The 23,737-nt window shown below is 32.8% G+C and overlaps 1 protein-coding gene across 3 annotated transcripts in view; it reads right to left on the bottom strand.

Annotated features, from left to right (window-relative positions):
* The window catches only part of GRIA4 (glutamate ionotropic receptor AMPA type subunit 4), a 316,548-nt gene that overhangs the window by 47,188 nt on the left and 245,623 nt on the right, over positions 1–23,737 (bottom strand). For 2 of the 3 annotated variants that reach the window (XM_039858731.1, XM_039858730.1), the window contains exons 8-12: positions 20,990–21,157; positions 19,686–19,790; positions 14,341–14,451; positions 6,420–6,626; positions 740–1,110 (exon numbers count right to left, since the gene is read on the bottom strand). In XM_039858731.1, the coding sequence (XP_039714665.1) occupies positions 740–1,110; positions 6,420–6,626; positions 14,341–14,451; positions 19,686–19,790; positions 20,990–21,157 (962 nt within the window). Of the gene's footprint in view, positions 1–739; positions 1,111–6,419; positions 6,627–12,626; positions 13,022–14,340; positions 14,452–19,685; positions 19,791–20,989; positions 21,158–23,737 lie in introns of those variants that run through there. The other variant, XM_039858732.1, reaches the window with a different exon arrangement.

Raw genomic sequence — 23,737 nt, 5'->3', positions numbered from 1 at the left:
TACTATAAATCACTATTTAAATTCAATTCCTAGTTTCTCCTGCCTTCTGTTACTTTTCTATGAGAGAAATTGGTATTTTTCCTGCAACAGATTAGTCACAGTTTTGGCAAACAAAACTGAAAAATTTCTTAGTGGCATCCAAAGGAGGTGAGCCATGACTCCACAGATATGAAAAACATCTCTATAAAACTAACATAGTATTTACACTGCTGACTCTTTGCCCATTGCTTAGCTTATTATATATTGTTATATAGAACAATGTATATCTGGTACATATCTACATATTGACTCGATTTTTGGGTAACTCCATGGCAGAAATACACCTAATGTTACATGGGATGTAAATCAAGTTCAAAACTACTTAAAAAAATTAAGAACAGCAACAATAACAAAAAACACTTGATTCTGAAAAGGAGAGAAAATGCAAACAAATTCCTGTTCTTATAATTCAGATTTTAGTTTCCATCTGTCAAACCACTGAAAGAAATATTAATACTAAGTAATTTTTGAAGGTTCTGATGGGTTGCATGTGTTTATTTTAGGTTGGGATATATCCAGATTTTGTGCTAACTTGGAAAATTTGGCTATGATTATACTTAGATTAATTTGGGAGTTGCAAGTTTTTTCTGTGTTTCAAGGAATGCTCTGGCTCCAGGAAAAGAACATGTAGAGAGATGTTCTGCACAACACTTAGAATTACTGGGGAATTGGTGAAGAACTGAAGAGTTTTGAAACTAACCTGGGTGAAATGTCACATCCTTGCTGCATAAAAGCACCCAGGGAAAACCAGAGGCTGTTAAAGATGCCAAACTCATTGGGAGGCTGGTCGCTGGGTCCTTCCTTTCCATCCTCTGGCTCTTCTGTGTGCCACTCATAGGGACTAAACCTACTAACTAGGAACAAGACCACGCTGACACCAATGTAGGCAAAGACTATGCACATCCAAATCTCATAGGCCAGAGGATCCAAGAAGGAAAACACTCCTGGTTTAGATTTCTGAGGCTTTTTGATCATGATAGATATGCCCAAACTCATGAAGGGCTTAGAGAAGTCAATGACCTCCTCTCGGACCAAAGTGATTGTCAGAGGGGCAATAGCAATCTCTGCTTTCTATAAGAGAAAAGACACATGAAAACACATAGGTTAATGGATTTCATGAAGCAGTTAGCCCTAGATTGATCCACTCAAAGCTAACCAGTTATACATTCATTCTACATTGTTTTTTTGAATGCCAACAATGAGTAAGGCCAGTGATAATTACAGAGATGGACACTTGTTTTCATAATATTTCACTTAAATTGCACAAAATATTTTTATTGTGCTAGTAATTAGATAAGAGGAAGTGAAACAGAGTAAGAGTAGACATAAATAAAAATAACTTGAACTCAGATAACTGCATTAATCCTTAAGGATCTAGGACAGCACAGAGGAAACTTAAGAGTCTTTAAAAACAGCCGAATCTCTGAATTTCTTGGCCAGGAATGCTGTTATGTTGCAGTCTTTTCTGTTTCATTTGAAATGCTGCCACCAATTCATTACTGGGCCATCCCTTAATATTATGAATTGCAAATTTCAAATAGTCCTTTCTTTTTTACCCCTTTCCACTTATGAGAAAAGCTATCATAAAATCTGTGTTTGTAGGATAGAAGACACCCGTTGTTTGACAACATTTTCCAATTCAGCGCACACACAAAAATCTGGAAATTGGCATTTGTTTCTTCCTATTCACATACTTTGATTTTCCACTTTCAGTTTCTAAAAAAGATTTTGCAAAACGGCGGATTCAATTCTCAGATATTATGATCATAAGACACCAGCTTCCGTTTTCATTCTGTGATTTTAAGCTATTTTTCTGAGGCTTTCTCCATATCTCTAAAATGAAGACACTTTCTTTCCTGTTTATCTCATTTTATTATTGTGATTATGTATTTTAAAAACCTTAATAAAATAACAGTGAGTGTTTATTGAGGGATTATGTGCCTAATGCTAATGTAAATATTTTAAACAGCCTCTCATTTAACCCTCAGACCAATCTTATGTTTATCGTTGTTTTACATAGATGCTGAAACTGAGACTCAGGTGAGTCTTACACATTATGGCAGCTCTGTGATTTGGCATTGAGCTTCTTGCATGAAATCATACCATCCCTAAAATCAAGTGAAACAGTGTGTTAAAAAACCTGTAAACTGTTACTCTATCTATAGTTGAAAAAAAGTGTTTTTTTTTTTTAATGATTTACTTTAAAAAGAAATGATATGACATTAAAATGGAATCTGAAACAAACCTAGACATACATATTCTTATGTAGAGGTCGCCACTCTCACATTCACTTCTGTATATCTTAGGCCTGGGTTTGATACGATGGCCAGCAAGCAGCTCGATACAAGGGCAAATGGAAGGTTAGCATGAGAAATGTGCTCTGGCTGTTGTGCCATCCGCTGGGTGACTGAGAATTAACTGTGTGCCTTCAAGTGGGAATAAACTTAGTTCACATCATAAACACATATATAAAAGCCAGAAATGTTGCTGAGAGTTTATTATTTCCCCATAGTTGTTGTTTATTATTTGTATAGTTTTCATTACACAGCGATATATGAACTAGCTATAGAAAAATTAGTATATAAAACGGAACCAGAAAAGTAGGAAAATTTATCTTCATTCCCTTCACTTACTCTTATTTTTTTCTTTATATATGCTCTGCTAGACATTGTTTTATAAATAATAGTTTTCTTATTTTAAAATGAGGCAATGCAAAACATGATATTTTATAATTCATTTTCTCTTCTCAGAAGAATATGAACTCATTTTCATTTCAAATAAAAATAAGTTTTAATGATCACAAATGTTTTATTATGTGAGAGTATCAAAATTTACTCAATTTGTTATTCAAGGGGGTATTTATATTATTTCCAGTTTTACACAATTTATAAGATTACTGATGTGAACATCTTTGAAAATAAATTCTTGCACATATATTAATTATTTAAGATAAATTTCTAGAAATGGGATTGCTGGTCTAAATGGTAACAACTTATTTAATGCTCATCATATGTTTTCCCCAAATTTTCTTTGGAAATACGCAAATTCATACTTTCACCATCACTGTATGAAAACACCTGTAGACTTGAATCTTGGACACCCCCTGTGTGTCGTTATTCTCATTTATTTTCACTACTTTGCTATATGGCAGATTAGATCCCATTGTACTAATTTGAATTTGTTTTTATTAAAAAACATCCACTTTAACTTCTTTTATGTGTTACCTGACATAACCCGCCCCTAATTTCCATGAAGTATTCATTATTTTAGTACCTACTAATTTGTAGGTGCTTTTAAATATATTCAAAATATCCTCTTATTTTCCATAAATGTTGCAAATATTTTCCCTATTCATCAATCGTTTTGTTTTCATAACTTAGTTCATGGTATTTTATTGCACTATATACGTTTTAAATTTTGTTAAAGCCATATAAAATTATCTTTTTGTGTTTCCAGCCTTTGGTTTCATGCTTAGAAAAATCCTTCTCATTTCATATGATCATTCTCAATTATATGTCTTTTAATCTAATATCTATAATTTCTTTATAATTTATTCGGTATATTGCATGATGATGTGTTATAGAATTGTTAATTTTCCAAGTAGTTGTCCTGCTGTCTCAACAGGAATAAATGAATAGTGTATCCTTTTATTGATTTGAAATGCCACCTTTCACATACTATATTATTCTGTGTAGTATCTTCTGAAATTTTGTATTTATACAAGTTACCACTAATGAGGGCGAAAGCCTTAAAAGGAAAGAAACTTGAAGAGAAATAAAGGCGTCTCCAGCACAAAAAACTAGATGCGATGGAAGGCAAATATTAGATGAAAGTGGTGACAGTAACATTCAATAAGGACACTTTGCAGTCTGAAATCTGTGTTCTGAAAGAAGCCAGTGAATAGAGGATACATCTGGGCTTTTTCCACTAACAGTGGAGATGTTACGCGTGCCTTGTTCCATTACCTCTCAATAATTTCCAAAATTAAGTGTAAAATATCTCCTGCAAGAGCTTGATAATATTTGAATTTTTGAGCATCTTTGGAGTGGGTTTCATTAACCTGTATTTTAACACATATCATAGGTAATGCTGGTGCTGGTTGGCTATGGAACACGCTTTGTGAAATATGGCAGGGATCAGGAGAAATCCCTGGAGCATCACAGATCATAGAATGGACTTGGTGCAGTCAGTGAAGCTTCTGAGCTTCTGAAGTCACCACCTGGTAGTGTGCTGAGATCACATGTGAGTGCTTCAGAGACATCTATACCTAACAATTACAGTAACAAAGTTTGCAAGGAATAAACAAAATTAATAATGGATTCAAAGTTAATAATTTTGTTGTCTCATAGGCTTTGTCGAGTAGAAGAGAATGGTTGGAGTTTTACTTAGGGCCCTGGAAGCTGGGCATTCATGTAGGTATTAGCAGTAAGGAAGAAAAGAAAAAAAAAGTTGAGAAGCAAGTACAGACTTTGCAGACACCAGAATGGAAAATACTAAATCTGCGGAAAGTGTAGAGACATAGAAGAAGATTTCTTTTGAGAAAAAAGTAGACAACTCAAGTGACAGAGAATGGGATATTTAAATCCTTTCGGATGAGCTAATGATCGAATATAATGAGTATTAATAACCACTATGTTATCTTCTTTCCCCTCAGAGAACTGCTTGACTTTGGAACTTCCTGTTATTGTGACATGTGTACTACTAATATATACTTTTTGTTGTTAATTATGCTCCTCTCTTCATAACACTTGTTTTTATTATTTAAAACCTATTCCCCTAATAAAAAGGGTGAGCCTGAACTGCTCAATGGGTAGGGACTCCAGAGGAGAGATATGTAGCAGAGGCATGGGAAAGTAACTCAGATTAGTTTTCCTGTCCATAACTAATTAGTGATCTAAGTATGATTTTTTTGGGGAGATGAAATACGTAATAGTATTTTCTGAAGGAAATAAATTACTGTAGTTATAACGACCTGGATAATGTTCACATTTAAATCGGTTTATTGAATTAAAAGTTTAAAGTATTACCGAGGAACATAAGCTTTAGGAACTCTTCTTTTGGACCTTAAAGCTCAGTATCAAACCACTGATGAACCCTGTGGTAAAATAGTTTTTGATTTTTTACAACTGCATTTCCTGCCCTAATTTAAGGCACCCAACTAATCAACAGTTCTTTCAAATAGATATAAAACTACCTAATTGCTCTTTAATGCCAAACAATTTCCTCTTGCTGCTGTTACAGCTACTATACTGGACTGTGTGGAGAATGTTCATTGCTTCATGGTCTGAAAAGCAGGATGTAGAATCATGAAACTATTGAATTGCAGTTTTGGTTGGAAAATAAGCCCCTGTATAAGACTTCATTTATTTTCTAAGTTCTTTATTCTTTTCTGGGGAAGGATGACTCTTGTGTAATTCTTCATTGCAAAGGGAACTTGTGAGAATTAATCAAACAGATTATGCTTTGAAGGTGACATTTGTGAAATGTGAATTGGCTCATAGGAAATTTATTAACTATTTCTCGATGAATAGAGCTTATTATTCTAGGTTTGGTTTCTGGACTTTGGAAATATTATACCATCACTAGCATTTGGTTTGATTCTTATACTTTGCAGTAGTAGCTGAAGAGACTGATATTGTTCTGATTCAGGCAGGAAGGTCTACACTGAATTTGTCTTTGGTTACGAAAGTGTACACTCAATATCTAGTGATCATAAAAGAAAGGGCATGAAATGCTTTAGTGTGAGGCCCGTTGTGGAATAAATTCTAGCTTTTGTGTTTTGCTAGGTATGAAAAAATGATGGTATTACATAAAGTTTAAATTTACTGTGTTCTGCAGAATTGTAAGAATCTCACATTTTTGGTGATATTTTATATATGCTAAAGTAGTTTAGTGATCACTTCACCAGGTATTTAGAAGACATTTACCAGTAATCACAACCAACGGTGATATAAATAACTAGCTAAAATGAAGTTCAACTTTATGCTGTTGAAAAAAATATGTTTCTATGTTTATCATATGGCAGATTACTAATGGATTTGTTTTGTAGTTCTCACAACATGTTTATAATATAGAAAAATCAAACTTAAGAAAAGAATAATCATGGATAGCTGAAGTTAGTGTTTTTCTTTACTAGGATATTATATTCTGAATTTTTATCTTTCCTGATTTTGAGGTTATCGAGTGTTAGTTTCTCTCATTGCTTGGTAACTGAGTTATTAACGAAATAGAGAAACAGTTGAACATCATATATGTCTCTTTGAATGTAACTGCAAATTTTTAAAAAAACAGTAATAGACGTTTAAAAATTGATATGTGCTCAAGTAAAAAGAAGTTTCATGTTTATGTAAGTAAATTCTTCAATAAATTGATTTGCTTACCCCATAAACAAGTTCTCCTACCATCCCATTCCAGATTTTTGTGTCTGCATCCCTTGCTCCATATTTTCCATCAGGGACAATGGCAATTTTATACTTGATACCAATATGTTTTGCAATTTCAGATGCCAAATCTACACAGTATCCTTCATACTTGTCATTTCCTTCAAACATTTCGTGATTTTTCTTGTACATAACATATGGGGATTCCTATAATGAGAGAAGTAGAACTGTAAAGGAGAAATTATAAAACATTCGAAAATATGTAACTTCAGATTCAGAATTTGACAAAAAGATTATATTTTGTACTAGTATACAGAATGATTTTGTGTGGCTATAAATCAATAATAAAACAGGTGAATCTATAAATAAATATGCTTAGAATTATATTAAATTGCTTTACATTGGATACTGAAAGGGAAATCTTTAAAATAATTTTCTATTTAGTGATTATTACAGATCAAGCACTGTAACTGTGATAGGACAAATATCCATTAATAACTGTCTTGAGAAGCATAGATATCATTTTTGGCAATGAAATTATTAGTTGCAAAATATCTCATGAAGTTAAAGACTATTTAGTCAGCTTCATGGAATAAAAGACTCATTCAAGGTCACAGGTCTCCATATTCTGCATCTTATTTATCCACAGTCAAATGTGACCTCCTTTAGGAAAAGAACTAGGTCACTTTTCTTTGCTCTCTAAAATTTAACAAGATGCATTTCAAAGAAGAAATAAATTAATAGATTAAAAAGTTATATATACTTAAATTGGCTTTCCTAAAATTGTCCAAAAATTTGGCTTTAATTAGGGTTGTATTCCATGAATTTTTATCGTATTATACAATATGTCCCCAATGAAAGCTAATAATTTCCCCCATTTGTGACAATCACACACTTCAAGTGATAGTTCCATTTAGTTTTTGAAGGAAGTAAGACAGAAAATAGAATGAAGAATTATTGTGAAAATTCATATAAAATGAAAAACTTTACTGGTGGCTAATAATTGGACAGTTTCCAGGTTAAAACAAACACACGCACACGCACGCACACACACACACACACACACACACACACCCCTAATTCAAATCATTTAAAGGCCGTGAACTGAAGAGACATGTTAGCAAACAAGCATTTGATTTTATAAATGGAACCTAAAGCTACCAACTAATAGATAGGCCCGGTGAACATGCAATACATATAGAACTCCTGGTCACGCCTCAGATTTTTTAGTCATTTGCAGGCAAGAAATAACCAATATGGGCCACAACGTTGTTGAGATCATGCATTTATATTTTATAAAATTGTACGGTAACATTCATTTAGTAATTTTGATACGAATTTTTTTCTTTTACCCCAGTAAATTAGTAATTGGGGAACTTGAACTTGCTCTTGGAACTCTGGATTAGAATGTAATTTACTTTGCAGAACATGGCAATCTACACTAATTTTTTTTTAAAGTACTTTGAAAATGTCAAAACTACTTTTAAAAACTTAATAAGGATATAAATTACGTGATCTATGATTTTCTCACAGAGATACCCTATATAACTCTATTGCAGGCAACTGTCCGAGATTGGTCCTTGTATCCTGCCTTAAATCGACATGACTAAGTGCACCAGAAATCTCTCACTTTTCCTTTTAACACTGGACTTGAGTAAAGAAAGTTTACCTATCTATAAATTATGGTATGTAATTGTCTCTTTTTTAAATAGATTAAAATTATTAGCTTACAGAAAACATTCTCTAAATATGAAGAATTTTGCAAATTATAAATGTGGTTATTAAAATTCACGAGTTGTTGCAAAGCACTGTTAATTTCTAAGATACGCTATAAAATATTAGCAGTTAAAAGGAGCTATCTTTTTACTTTCTCTTTTTTCCTGCAATAGGTAATTAAAATATGGAAGAATATGTAGAAAAAAGCAAGAATCACACATTTGTAAAATTCTTAACATTCTAATTGAAATGGCTGTATAGCTATCATCTATAACTATTGGTATAACAATGGTTTTTCAAAAGGAGTTTGGGCTAAGGCTCAAAATGTTTGGTATTAAGGTTGAAGATCTACACTAAAGTCTCTAAAATATTTGAACATTTATGAATTTTAGCCCTCAAATATATATTAGCATATTAGCTTGTGTGCAGAAGTTTCTCTAGCTAGTATTATCATCTAATTTGCTAAATTCCCTCTACTTTATTTTGTGAACAATGTGTTTCATTAAAAGCTGAACTTTTATTATTTACTCAAACATTTATTAAGCACTTTCTGTGTGCCAGGCAGTTTGCTGGGAACTATGGGTACACAAATAAATAAAATATGCCCCTTGTCCTCCTGTGATCAATTAAGGTTAAAGTCTTTTTAATAAGTGTAAAGGAGTGAGAGTGGTGAGGGACAATGATAAAATATAGCTGTGAAAAATGATAATAGCTCTTACTTATTTTGTGATTACTCTGTCAGGTACATTGCTAAGTTTTTTAATTTTGCCCTTTCATTTACTTTTCACACTGACATTTTGAGATCGCCATTTCCTATTTTGCAGATGGAAAATTTAAGCTCAGATAGGTTAAGCAAATTGTTCAGTTTCACAGAACTAGCAGAAATGGGAGTTAAACCTATATTTTGAAATATCTGAAAATATTTGAAGCTATTATTGCATCTGTTTGAATATGTGCAACTATTTGAAATTTCATATGACTTAATAAGAAAGGAGGCAGGTTAAAGAAGTGAATTTCTGCATTTTTAGTGAATGAAATTCTTTAAATGAAAACTTGAGTAAACAATGTAGATAAAACCTTTCCATATTTTCTCATAGTGTCTGGTACATATAAGGCACTCAAGTCTAAAGATTTCCTGGTCTACCAATGCTTCCTAAATAGGGCTATTATGGCAAAGTAATATTAGAACTTTTGATTCAGGTCTTCAAAAGGAAATTAGATATTAACAAGTGCAAAGTCATCTCTTCTGAAACAGGCATATGTATATATTAATAAAAAAACATTTAGTGGCTTTCATTTTTTTCCATTTCCTTTTTGGACAGTGGAACCTGTCATGTCTTTGTTTACCTGCCCCCACAAAAAACCAACAAAACCTAGAAAAACCTGTAGTTTACTGAAGATATTGATTAGAAATTTAGCTAGGCTTTTTGCACAATGAGGGACAGACACAATTTTTGAGATTCAGACAAGTGGTGCAGCATAAGAGAAATAAGATAATCTAACTCAGGGAGGTAGAAGAACAAAGGGAGAGAGTCTAAGCTTTTCTTAAACAAAAGCTCTCATGATTGCTCAGCTCTATATTTCTTTGAATGTTTCATTTTCCTGTTTCAAATGAGTAGCAAATCCTCGACATTTTCTCAACCTCCTTATTTGCTCCATTCCTACTCTGACAATTTGTCCACAAGTAGCCCTTTAAACACTGCGTATTTGGGGAGATTTAATACAAATTTTGGGGCAAAGAAAATACCAAATCTTTTCAATATAGTAAAAAATGAGTTCTAGCTAATCATTAGGGGGATTTGTGGGGCACCTTTGATAAGCAGCCTTATGGAATTCCAGGTGTTCAGTTGTGAATGAAAATAGAATTATCAAAGAAGTAGAATATAACCTCTTCTGTTTTAGGAGTATAACCTGCCATCTTTATTATCAACTACTGTGCTCCATGGGACAATAATGCCCTAGAAGTTATTTTAAATGCATTACTTCTTAGTGATTATGAGTTTATTACTACAATTTCCATAATGAATGGTATTCTACATATGCTCTGCTATTTCAGGAAAGAAATCGATCTCTGTCTAAAGCTGTTATATTAGGGCTTGCTTATGAAAATGTTTGTGTAAATGAATCAAGATGATTTTCAATCCATAAAATATAATTTTCCAACTTAGATAAATTTTTTTTGGATTATTCGTAGTTAGCAAAAGCTACACTGTTGAAATAGATACTTATTAGAAAGATTTTAAGATTTTCTAAACATCACAAATATAATCATTTCAAATACTATTGAAAACAGTTAAAATAATAAAGTTGGTATTATTTACCAAAGCTTTTGTTATGTAGATATTTGCTTTCTCCAAAGAATCTTAACCTATCTAGAAAATTTATCTCATGGATAAAATTATTGAAAGTGGAAATTAAAATGTTATTATTACATTCTGAAAAAAAATACATTTAATAGATGTACAATTTTATTTTAAATAATTTATTTGAAAACTAATTTATTATAAGTCCTTTGGAGGCAATGTATATATGGTGGATATTAGTATATGGTACCAGGAAAAAATATATATCTGTATTTTCTGTATATATATATATGCATATATGTATATATGCATATACATATATTATATGTAAATATACATGTGTAGATTGTTGTATATGCATATGTTCTATCCATAATGCATCTACAAAATTTTACATAGAGAAGATAAAGTATCAAACATTTCCTAAAAAGGATAAAAAGTAACCTCTAGAAAAATCAATGTGATAAGTAAATTACTTTTAGGTTTTAACATAATTCTGGCTCTGCAGTGAAAACATTTGGATTTATGGAAAATTTTCCTAAAGGATTATTATGTTTATAAGGTGATGAGAAATACTTTCTTAGTTGGTTAATGCATCATAAGCGTCATTTACCTTCAGTAGTAAAGATTTGGGGGAAAATGGGCTTGGCTGAAATATCATTGCATTTTGTCTCCTTTTCCAGGGAATTCAGCAGCCAAAGAAAGTAGTGAAGAAAGTACAAAGAAAAACACCACCTTCTCTTCTCCCAAGGTCTACTGCAAACTGCCTTTTACTTGCTGCATTTGTCCAAACCACATGGCATAGATTTGGCTTCCTTAGGTTGTTTACAGAAATAATGATTTTGAATATAAAAAGTTAAGTCATTATGGTCACAGTCTCCTAAGTTTTATAGATTTTATAAAATCTTTAGTGACTAAAACAAAGATAAAAAATGATGAGTATCTGAATCCAAGACTTTAGACCTTTCAGTTTTGTAGTCATGATTCTCATTTGATGATATTGTCAATTTCACTTTTTTATTTAGATTTAGCTAAGTTATTTTCAGTATGACTATATTCAGGTAGAATAAATAAGTCATTAAAATGAAGATCACATAGATATACAAACTTGTAAAAAATAAATTTCGACAGTGCAAAAAGCTAAAGCTACATTTTATTAAAGAATGATAGTTAACATTTTATGTTTATGTTTCCTGTCTGCTATCTTTTACTAGAATATAAGTTTAATTGGATGCAGAATTTTTGTCTGTTTTGTTCTTGTACATACCCCCGGACTTTTAATTGTACCTAGCACATAGCAGACGCTTAATAAATATTTGTGAATGAATAAATGAATTTATCAATCAATTTTATTTAACAATAGCATATATCATTACAGTGTATCAACATATAAATAACAACATACACAAAGGAAAGACAAATGGGAGAACAGCAATGCCATATCAATTCAATAAAAATGAATGATTTCCAATGCCACAACACTCTCAGCCTTCTTCTGTCTAGATATCTGTCTTGCACACATTGCAATGTCTAACCAACACCATCTGTGTTGGGAATTTTCAATTGAACTTGCGAGATTATTATATGCAGGTGCCAACATCTCATTAATCTACAAGGAACCATATTTCTTTCAAAATGAATGAGATGGTAGAGATGCCATAGGTCCCAGGCTACTATTTTCAACAAAAGCAAATACAAGGAACATTTTCAGGAAAAGGATTTTAGTATGTTTTCTTTTCTTGCCTTCTTTTTTTTTTTTTTTTGAATTACCAGAAATACTATTTTTTTTTGAAAGACCAGACATACTATTTATACGACAATTACATTTTTGTACAAAAGACAGAAACTAGGATTGTATTATTTTGATAGCAAAAATATTGATGATATCACTGTCAGACAACAGGTAACTTTACAGAATTTTCTTTATGCACATAGGAAATTGTTGGGTTTTTCAGTCATTTTTACTTATTTTTTGATAGCATGCTTTGAAAACTAGCCATGCTTACAAAATTTATTCATTAATTTGGTTTTAAGAATTATATCTCCAGCCTCTTTAATAACAGGGATGGATAAATGATTCTCTACCTTATACCTATAGGACACATGAAAACACTTTATTTCACACAGAACAGGCAAAATTTCAAAAAAATCTTCAAAGAAACCACTGTGTATATTCAGAAAACAAGCACACAGATTCATAGCTATTTACTTTCAGAAAATCTACGCTTGGAATTAAGAGTGATATGATTCAATCATTTATGTACAATGACCTCATTTCAAGACTTGGGAACTGATATGTCAGAATTGCTAAGTGATTCTTTTTCAACATCTATTTATTTTCTTGAGAAAGATGAAGATTAACTCTTCTTTTGTTCTGGTTTCTCAGAACAGTCACAGAACTTTAAAAAAAATTTTTTTTCTAGTAGTCCAGAGTTGGTCATCCAAGAAGAATCCCATATGAAAAATTAGCTCAAATTTACTACACAGCAGAACAAGACTTGAGCCTTAGTTAGGAATGGCCGAACAGCGTGGAATTCATTTCTTTCTTGATCAATTTCTTAAAATAGGATTCTTCATCAGAGGCTGAAAAGAGGAGGACTGTACTGAAGTATGACTTTCCATTACTGTGTCTTTTTTAGGAAAAGAAATATATATATTGCTTTTCAAGTCCCATGCAAACATTACACAATTAAGTGAGAAGGTATATATTTTGACTCTTACATAAAAACTGTTGGTTGGTTTGCATTCTAAAATCAGAAACTTCCGACCAAGGCTTTGCAGATTAACATTGAATTGCTGGCTGTGATACAACACAGATAAATCCAATTGCAACATATATGAGCTTCTCTCTGGTATTTCATGCTTTGACTTCAATGTCAAAATTTTGGAAATAACTTGACATTACTAAAAACTAAAGCTACAATTACATAAGCTAAGCCTAAAGCACATAAAATACTTCCACTTTATTTAGAGTAAGGGCTTCATAAGTAATTAAAATATGTTCTGCTTAAATGAGACAGTGAGCTGAGGATATATAACTTTAATTTAGATAGAAAAGATCACCGATTGTTGATCTCCTTTGACTAGCATTGACTCATCACGTTTGATGGTAGAAGAGAAAAATATATGATAGTCTATTATTTAAAAAATCATTTCAGGAAAATCTTTTAAAACAGCCTTAAAATTTAAGAGTATTTTTGATTTTATGATATGACAGAATGAAGCAATTATATTTTTCTTAATTCCTAGAAGTCCTATAATTATATTGTGTATTTACCAGTGGTCAATGAGAAAAATAATCGGTGTGGAAAAACACTTTTGCATTAAAAATAAATAGAAAACAAAATTTACTTCTAAAGCATTCAGTTGTATAAAACATGCTCACTAAAATCTTCACATTCATATCTCCACTATTATAAACAGACAATACAAATCATTATCTAGTATATCTCTGTCAGATGATTAAACTACCTGGAAATTATAATTTTAAACACCATTAATTACTATTACATCGATGTTTTAAAAACATAGTAACAACAATAATATGGTATTTACTACCAAATATTTTATGTGATTGGCTGTTGATCTTTTTCATGTTCTTTCTTTTGTCCTTTGGAATCAGCATTTCATACATTTCCAACTAGAGCATGACAGTTTCCATTTTTAACATCTAAGCATTTTCCAAGAACAACAATGAAACAAAAGGTAATACAAATAAAAGTACTGAATGTACTCAAAGCTGAGGACAAACCTACTCAAAGTCTCAACAGACTTTTGTGGATCAGAATACCCATGTCACCACTGCTAAGAAGCAGCTTTCACCCTCCCTTTTTACTACAGCTGGGGAATTAAAATTGCCTGTGGACAAAACGAAAGAGCATAAAGCATAGACTAAAACTTACCATAATTGTGGTTACAACCACTGTTCTGTTCTCAATAGCTGCTGTGTCATTGCCAAGAGTGGGTACATCTTGAATCAAGACTAATTTGTCCATATCATTCCAGTAACCAACCTGCCAAATAGAGAGAACTCTTGAAAATTCATTTTAGAAGAGTTTTCTCTAATTCTCATTAGAATAGTGAGAGATATTAATAGGCAAGCAAACAAAAAAAAATTAAAAAGCAGAAAAAAAGGTGTTTGGAAATTTTCTTAATTGATGATCAACCAATTTTCCTGATGTTAACGATCTGCCTGGTTATATATTTGGCAATTTTACAATTTACAATTAATGGAGTAGCAGAGACATTGGGAATGAGTGGTTAAAAGAAATGTAGATACAGATGGCACATAATTTTATGTTTATCCTCTTTTCTAGTGAGATGAATAGGTAACCTTTAAAATTATATGATCTTATCAATAACTTTACAGGACTTATAGTAAAGGGAATAGCCAGATTTACAAAGGGGACATTACAGAATTTTTTCAAGTAAAAATGACCTATGTATTTTTAAAGCAATATAAAAACAGTTTTTGCTTTGATGTTACCTAGCCCCTAAGTAACAAACGGTCTTACCATTTCTAAAATGCTAAATACAGCAGAGATTAATATTAATGTACATTTTCACTTTCAAAGATTATGTTTAGTTAGTACTTTTTCATTTTTAAATCTTTATATTACTTTCTCATTTAGATGTAATGCAAACTCTTTTCCATAAAATACATGAAGTAATTAGTTAAGTACTTTATAAAGTGCTAAACCTACAGCAGGGTCTTAAAGAAAAGGTAGGGTTCTTTGTATCATGCAGACCATTAAGTAATAGAATGGCTACCACTTATTGACTGCTTGCTCTACAACAGACACTGCATTTGATGCTTTTTAAATATGCATCTTAAAAAGTTTATACACACAGCAAATGTAGAGGCAGGTATAATTATTATCTATATTTTGGAGATGAGGACCCATATTAGAATGTTAAATAAATTGCAGAAAGTTCTACTCTGGTGGGGCCAGAATTCAAAACTCAGTTCTATGTGACACAAAATTTATATATACTTTGTCATTATGCTACACAGTCTCCCTAAATGGGTGTTTATATAACGTGTTCCCAACTTTTTTCTTGTTTTTTTTTTGGGTGCAGTTCATAAACTCATGTGTCCAAAAAAATGTAATAGATCACTAGCCTCTTCACTATTTGTTCTAATATGTTGTGGAAGTCCTCTTGCTTCCTTCAAGTTTCTTAACTGTGTTAGTATTTGTGAACATATTAAAACAAAGCAATAACATGTCAGAAAGAGGCACTATGTTATTCACAAATATTGTATTTATAACTCAATAACAGAATAGATGGAAAAATAATTTTCATTAATATGGCTTTCTATACTTCTTGGTGTGATGTATAATTATAAGTATGTATGAATTCAGCAATTATTTTCAATTGTCCATATGAATTCATTTGTAGCTGACATTTATTTAATATTTCAGTGATAAATATAATTTAAAAACAAGTATGCCTTTGAGAACTACCATCTCTCAATTCCTACATGTACTTGACAAAAACAAACAAACAACACATCAGTTGCTTCTTGTTAATTCTCCTTTCCACACGACAGTTATATGAAAATGAGTTTTAGAGTTTAGCGCTCCATTAAGATGCAGACATCCTCCAGATCTCAGCAACCCCTTCTCTGGGAAAGACAATTTTTCTTTATTTATGAGTTCTCACAACAGAAAAAGTACAGTACTGGGCACATTCTGGACAATCCTCACATGTTGGTTAAGAGCTTTATATTTTGCATTTAAAAACACCCTGTGGGTTCACAACTATCTACCCCTAAGAGATGAATGATTTAGAAGTGCTGGCAAATTAAAAAAAATAAGTAAACATTTTTTTCTCAACTCTATCTATATGCCTTACATCTACTGGCAATTCCGGTGAAAAAAGAAAGACATGGTTTATAGTGTGGGACCAATTAGTGGTAGATCTCATGTGGGCCATGGACTTATTGGGAAGTAAGATTACAAGGAATAGACATCGATACAGGGGTCACTTCCTAAAGAAAGGAATCTGAAAGTCTAAACCTAGAACCTCACATGACATGCAGTTTCTCTAGTTCTTCACAACATTTAAGAATTTACTAAGAACGTTTCCCATGCCTAATCTCATTTAATCAGATAGAGATGTATGTATTTTTTCTAAAGACAGAAATTGGGTGAAAAACAGTTTTGTAATGCTAGAGCAAAGATATGGAAACATTTAAATCACTAAACTGGCAAACTCTGTCAGAAAAACACCTATCTTCTTTGGACTCATAACAGTAAACTGTGTGCAAATCCAATCACTGTGTAATGTAAGAGTAAACATCTCTGCATTCACGGTGGACTTTGCCTGTGAGGTAGGGACTGGATAGGAACTAAGGGGCTGTGAGTAACCCCTGTCCTACTCAAAGTTGGTTCCATGGAGAGCTGATTTGGCTACACCTGTCCTAAAAAATATGGCTTATTTCCAGCCTTAATGAGAACCCTCATGGCCTCTGGGATTGATAATACTTCTTATCAGTCAAGAGAATGAGCTCTGGAGCTGGATAAACTTGGACTTCCTCCGCAGCTCCATCTATTTCTAGCTGAACATCTCTGGGCAGGTTACTTAGTTTCTCTGAGTCCTGCTTTTCTCTTCTATAAAATTTAGAAAAATACTTCTTACTTTCCCATTGTTGTGAAGTCTAAATATAAAAATGCACATCAATTTTCCAGTACTGTGTCTAGTATATAACCTACTTTCAATAAATAGAATTTTTACAATTAAGAATTCCTGAAACCATACAAGTCTGGTCCTAAAGCATTCCCTACGGGAGTAACCGGAAGACAAGAAGATTCTACCACACTTAGGAACTGAGACTTCAGAAAGAGCTTTGTGGCTTCTGCTTAATGAGACTCTCAATCAGTTTTCCTGTTACAGAAGTCAGACAAACTGATGGGCTGACTCTCTGATCTATTTTCAAAGACAACTCCCTTGTTGGCATATGTCCAATTTATAAGAACGATTGCTCACTTTTCAGACACATTGCCAAGTCTCACCAGCACAGTGTTTCTCATGGTAGCTCATTTTTAAGTTTAATATTCCTGACAGAATGCCCAAGTTGATCGTTGCCACAGAAAAACGAAGATAGATGAGTCTACATCATTTTACATTTCATATTTCTTTTAAGAGTCTTAGACAAATGTCAGCTGAGTGTGAAGATGTATTGTTCATCACTCTCCCAACTTACTCTTTAACTTTCACCTCAAAAAAGCTAAATTTTTGTTACCATCAATAGGCCACACACACAAAAAAAATCAGTAATATAAATAGCCCACTTGATATTACCATTAGTTATTAACAGTTTTTTCCCATTATTCTTTCTTTTACATAAAGATCATTTTACATTTTGTACTTACTGTTTTGTGAAATAATGGAATTGTCTTTTGCATTTTAGAAAACTTCTGCTTAAATGGCTAATTTTGCAAGGTCTGGTTTGTGGCAAGAAGGTGTGCCCGTTTTACTTTTGTCCATCAGTTAGCTCACGTTTCTAGGGGCCTGTGGAGTATTCTATCTGCTCCACAGCTAGCAGAGGGACTTTGCTTACAATGGGCCTCTTTCCTTCTTGTTGCTGGCTGTGTGCTGACAGAGCGGGTAAAGTTGGTGTTTACATGGAACCCCTTAAATTTCTTCTTGGGAACATGTCTCTGTCCCTTGCAGCAGACAATGTCCTTAGAGGAGCCCATTATGCAGCGTGGCTTCCCAGCTGTCGTCCACCTCCTGCCTCCCTGATTTGGATTAGGTAGGCTCCAGGCTACCATGTTTTAGCTGGCAGCCGGCCCTCAAGAAGATACCAGTAAGAGGCTAACAGCTAAAGATGGTTTTCATGGCAGCTCCAAATCTCTCCTTCTCACAAATACACAGAAGCACACATTATGAAAGACTGGAGCAAAACACAACTCAGAAAGCCTTTTCCATTTTCTATGTGTGACTTAATTGTCCTTCTGACTTGTCTTCGGGTCCTTGCCTCTTCCATTTCTACCTATACAAACTCTAAGTCATGGCTAACTTTAAATCCTTTCTCCTTCATGTAGCCTTTCTTGATTTTCTTTCCTCCAGGTGAAAGTGATCTCTTTCTCTTTAGAATATCCACATACTTTCTCTTTAACTATCATATAAAACTTATTGTATTCTACCCTATTGGAAAATTTACTCATTTAGAGAAGGGTCTACTCAGCTGAGGTAATGATGTAGAAAGGTTCTGGAGTTAGACGTATCTGAATTAAAATCTTTGTTTTCTCACTTACAGGCCTTAAACAAGTAATCATGCCCTATGAGACCAAAATTTTCTCACTAGAAAAAGGGAGATAATTGTACTCACATTATAGTTTGTTGTTGGAATAAACTACACCAAATCCAATGCTTGGAGCATAACAGACATTTCATAAATTGTAGCTATTATTATTATTATGCTAAAGCAGGAAAGTATATTTGGGAAAGCATTTTTTAAACGGCCAAGTGATGAAACAAATAGAGTGTTTAGACAAATTACTTGAACATCTCTTTCCTTGAGCATCCTAGCTAATCCTAGAGAAACAGAATGTTAAAAATATATGTGTTAATTACATGTGTATAAAATGCATAAAGCTAATTACTGTTGTGGGATTGTGTGACTCCATTATACAAAGTTCTTTTTAGATGTTGTGAAGACTGCTGATATGCCTAGTCACATTATAAGACCATTAGAGTTACATTCTGAAATCCAAGAATCTGGCGCAGCTTCCTGAACAATCTTCTCAACCCCTAAATTGAAATTTCATAGTTATTTTTCACTTCTCAGCCTGACAATAATCTTATTTTCTATCCACTCTGCCCTTTGCTTGTTTAAATGTGTTTACTTGCTTACTTCAAGAACAATCAGCTTGTTCTAAATATGCCCACTGATTAGAAATAATTTTCTTTGTTCTCTCTCATAAATGATTACGTGGAGGTATGTCTCTTACCTGCATTGTATGCTTTCCTGCAGAATAAATTTTGTTTTCTGGGATTCCTTTTGCTAAACCTTTAATAAAAATATTGCTTCCATTTTAGATAAAAGATATAAACAGTGTATAAATTAATTTGATTCAGTTTCAAGACATGATTAAATATTAATCATGACAGAGATTATCAAGAAAGTACTATTTGTAAGTACACACATTAAAAAATGTAGACTATGCAGTTACCTTTCACCTGTAAGCTTTTAAAAATGTCAAATGCAAAATAAGAAAACAGTTCAAGTGTGGCTCACCTTTCTAGGTCCTGTGCTCTTTAGCTCAAACACATCCATTGTATAATTGACCCTACGCCCATAGTGGTCAAACTGAACATTCCCTGTCAGCCCTTGAATTCGAACCTATGAATGAAAAAGAAAACCCAAACATGTATTCATTTGCCATTTCACTTACAGTCATCTCGACTTCATCTGCTAGGCTTATCACCACACTTGGGTGTGGAACTATAAACTATAAGCCACTCACTAACAAACCATGGAGCATCTGAGCTACTGGCATAGAATCTGAAAAAAGGGATATTAGAGGAATATATAAGCAACTCTACTATCTACCTGGAAGACGAATATGTTTCATTTTTTTTTTTATATATAATAAAGTTTCCATTGTAACTGACAGAATATATCCTCGGTATTGAATATTATTTATAGAAATGGAAATATGGTTTGTTTATGGTTACTTTTCAGTTTTATCTATAGGTTCACATAATAAATGGCCCTAATAACTACACTAGATCATATTTTTCCTTGCTAACATTAAAATTAATATATAATAGGTTCAAATATATTTGTATTCTGGAAAATATTCAAGTATATTTTATTACAAATTTCCTTTTCATTTTTCCTTATGTTCTGAACCCATGATGTTTCAGAATATTTTAAATGTAATATTAAGAATATAAACATATTATGTTAAACATCAGAAAAATAGGAAATATATTATTTAATCCAAGGTTACAAAGCAATTTAAAGATCTACTGAAGTTGCCGAATATTTCTGGTTTTTGCCCATTTGGGCACAAGGTAAGTTTGTACTTCCTGAACACCTAGTGGTTAGCAAGGCCTATGTGGCTCTTTTTTGACAAATGAGTTGTAAACAAATGTGATGAGTGTCACTACTGGGGCAGAGTTTAATTGCCAATCTGAAACTTCCTTACAACTTTATTTCCCTTTGTAGCATTCAAGATGGTAGCTGCTTTATCAGTGTAGGTCCCTGAGTGATTACAGTTGGCAGAATGCCCCTGCTCATCTACTTTGTGTGTGAGTGAGAAATACATTTGTATGGTTGTAAGCCACTGGAACTTGGGGTTGTTTATTACTACAGCATAATCTAGCTTATCTTGACTAAGCATTTATATAAGATATAAACACGGGTATTCTATCCAGTATTTTATTTAGAAATGTCTCAAAAACAATAAGGGCTTGATAAATTAAAATGGCAATTGTAAAATATATTTACTCTCAGATAAATTATTCTGTTTTCTTGAATATTCCATTTAAACAGGAATGTGAAATAAATTGAACTTAAATAAAATTGTGAGTTACCTGTTTGAGTGTTCTCTCCATGTCAATGCCCTGGCCCCATGGAGCAGCAGGATTTGCCAGACAATCCCCAGCATTTCCTCTCCTAGAAATATCAATTTTCTGCCTTCTAAGATTTCGGAAAGTTTCGGCCATCACAAGGACTCCATCATAAGTCAGAGCAGATGTGTACTAATAAAGTGAAAATAATTATAATGGTAAATGTTAAAAACTTATCAATCACCAGGAATAGTCTGGAGGTTTTGTGGGTTTATGACATAAAGTATCACCTTGTCTGATGACAGTTAAATTACTGATAATTAATTGACTCTAGCTTCACAAATTTCTATGATCGCTTGATTACTAAGACTGTATACCGAGTCTATTAATTGCTCTGATTTAAAAAGGAGAAAACACATACTGAAAAACAGAACTTCTAATCCACAGTTGTCCAGCAGTTGGGAGAAGCAAGACCTTTAGGTGAGGTCTTTTCGTTGTCTCCAAATAGAAACACTAACATATACAAAGCTAAGTGCAATGGTACCACAACCTGCCTCGTAATCAGTTGCTGTAGTTGAGCCGCAGGAGGGCTGGGATGTCTCAACTCTTTCCTCCTCCAAAATGCCTAGCAGGGTTCCCTGAGATTTAATGTATGTTTATCGATGTGAGGTGTATACTTTTGTTCAGTTCCTCAGAAGAATGAATGTGAATGTTTATAGTTACTCATATACTGGATGCCAGAAATAACATCTACTTATTTAACATATATTTTGCACCAGTCACTATGCTAAATAGAAATGTTATGCTCATGCCTATTGAATGTATTCAGGAAGGTTAAGCCATTTCTCTAAGTTTTCTTTGTAATTTAGGATCATATTGGAGAAGTGAGGCATGACCATGTTTTTTGTTTTGTTTCGTTTTGTTTTAATAATTGCCCAGTGCTTCTTTTTGAGAAAAGACAGAGCCCTCATGAAAAGATTATTAAGGTTAGGAAAGGAAGTGAGGAAAAACTGAGAAGGAAATGCAATTTGTTTAAGCTGAAAAACAAACAAACAAGGAATACTTGTAGAGTTTGATCAGAGAATTCTTAAGCACATAGAAAATATGGCACAAATTTTTGACTCACAGCAGAGCATCAACTGTCAATAATGACAAAAAACTATATTATCTCTTAGGAATTCCATATGGTTGATTCTATATGATTAACACATTCTAAAACTATACTAACAATAGTTTTGTGCTGTGGAACAAGGGAGATGATCTCCTTAATTTGCTGCTTGTAAACAAAGCAAAATAATTTGAAATGGAAATTATAGAAAGTAAACTTAGGCAGTATGACCATTAGGCACAGCAGCCAGCATTCCAGGGAAGAGAAAAATAAAATGTAGATAAGATAAAGGATATAAATTCTAATAAGGAACCTTTCAATGGTAGAGAACCTAATTAAAAAGTTTCATCAGAAAGATATATGTGACACATGTAAATTAAGAGCCTTGCTATATATTCTTTAAGGACATGACAAAATAAGCTTAAAGATAGACTCAGATCCTCACAATTGAAATTGTGGCTGAAGGAAATTAAGGTGCTTAATCTGAATGATAAACCAAAGACGAATATGCCTCCGTACTTGCCCGGGCCGGCACATCTTTGAGTAGAGAAAGCCTTCAAACCTTTTGATAAGGCAAGAAAATAAAAGCAAGGTATAAAGATATAAAAGGCAAGAGAAAAATGCTAATATTTGTGAATCAGGAGAGGGAAAAGAAAAATATCGTTACTTTTTAAATAGGGAGAAAAAGCTGAGAGGAAATGGCACCAAAAAGCAAATGCATTTGCTGTGTTTTAAAACGTCCATCCATTCTTATGAAACAAGTGAACTAGAAAAAAAGAACAGATACCATACAGAGTGGAGCAGAGCAAAGTAAAGCAAAGCAGCAAAGGCCTTTGACAGGTCATAGAACTAATGAAAAAAAGCAGTAGTGTAATTCGGCTTTATCTTTTTCAAAGGATTTAATTCTTTTCCATGTGTCTTATTGTGCTACTGTTCAAGAAATCACATTTATGGGCACACACTTCTCGATGGCATCTAGAAAATTCTTATGAAATAAAAACCTGTATTTTCCCTAGGAACAAGGGTTCAATATTCACTCATTCAGCATTCATAACTTTAAAGAACACAGGGAACCCATGATTTGATCCCAGGCATTTCACAAACCTGGTCCTTCACTCAGGAATAGTCAATTAACATACCTGTTTAATATCTTGCATTTATTAATCTATAAATTCAGAAGGTTGGATTACAGTGCTTGACACATAATGAATACTCAATAAATGCTTTATTTTGAAATTCCATGATTCTATTGAGTAGTGAAGGTGGCATGACTAGCCAAATTCTTATATCACAGAGAGGAAAATGACATAGCGAGTAGGGAAAGTTTTACAATTAGGAAATGGAAGAACTGAGACTCTCTACCCCTAGATTGTAGTTTTCTAGGCTTGAATTTCCAAATAATATTTGAAAACTTTTTACTACATTATATTGTCAGTGAAAAGTTAGTGAAAGTTGCTAAAAATATGATGCCTTATTATGTAGTAGCTCAAAACCAATAGGTAGTTTAAGAGACATTATGCCATTATTTACATGATATCCAAGGAAGTCATCGACCTTTTTAGGTGAAAAAAATGTTCTTATGATCAGAAATTTACCAGCTTCCTTTGCAGATATGAATAACATACTTCTGCAATGTCTGTTGGGAAAAATTAAACAACCTGACC

Source organism: Pteropus medius, unplaced genomic scaffold (genome assembly GCF_902729225.1).
Source record: "Pteropus medius unplaced genomic scaffold, Ma_sr-lr_union100, whole genome shotgun sequence".
Classification (NCBI taxonomy): Eukaryota; Metazoa; Chordata; class Mammalia; order Chiroptera; family Pteropodidae; genus Pteropus; species Pteropus medius.
The sequence above is the reverse complement of the archived record's forward strand: the minus strand, read 5'-3'. Positions and strand labels throughout refer to the sequence as shown.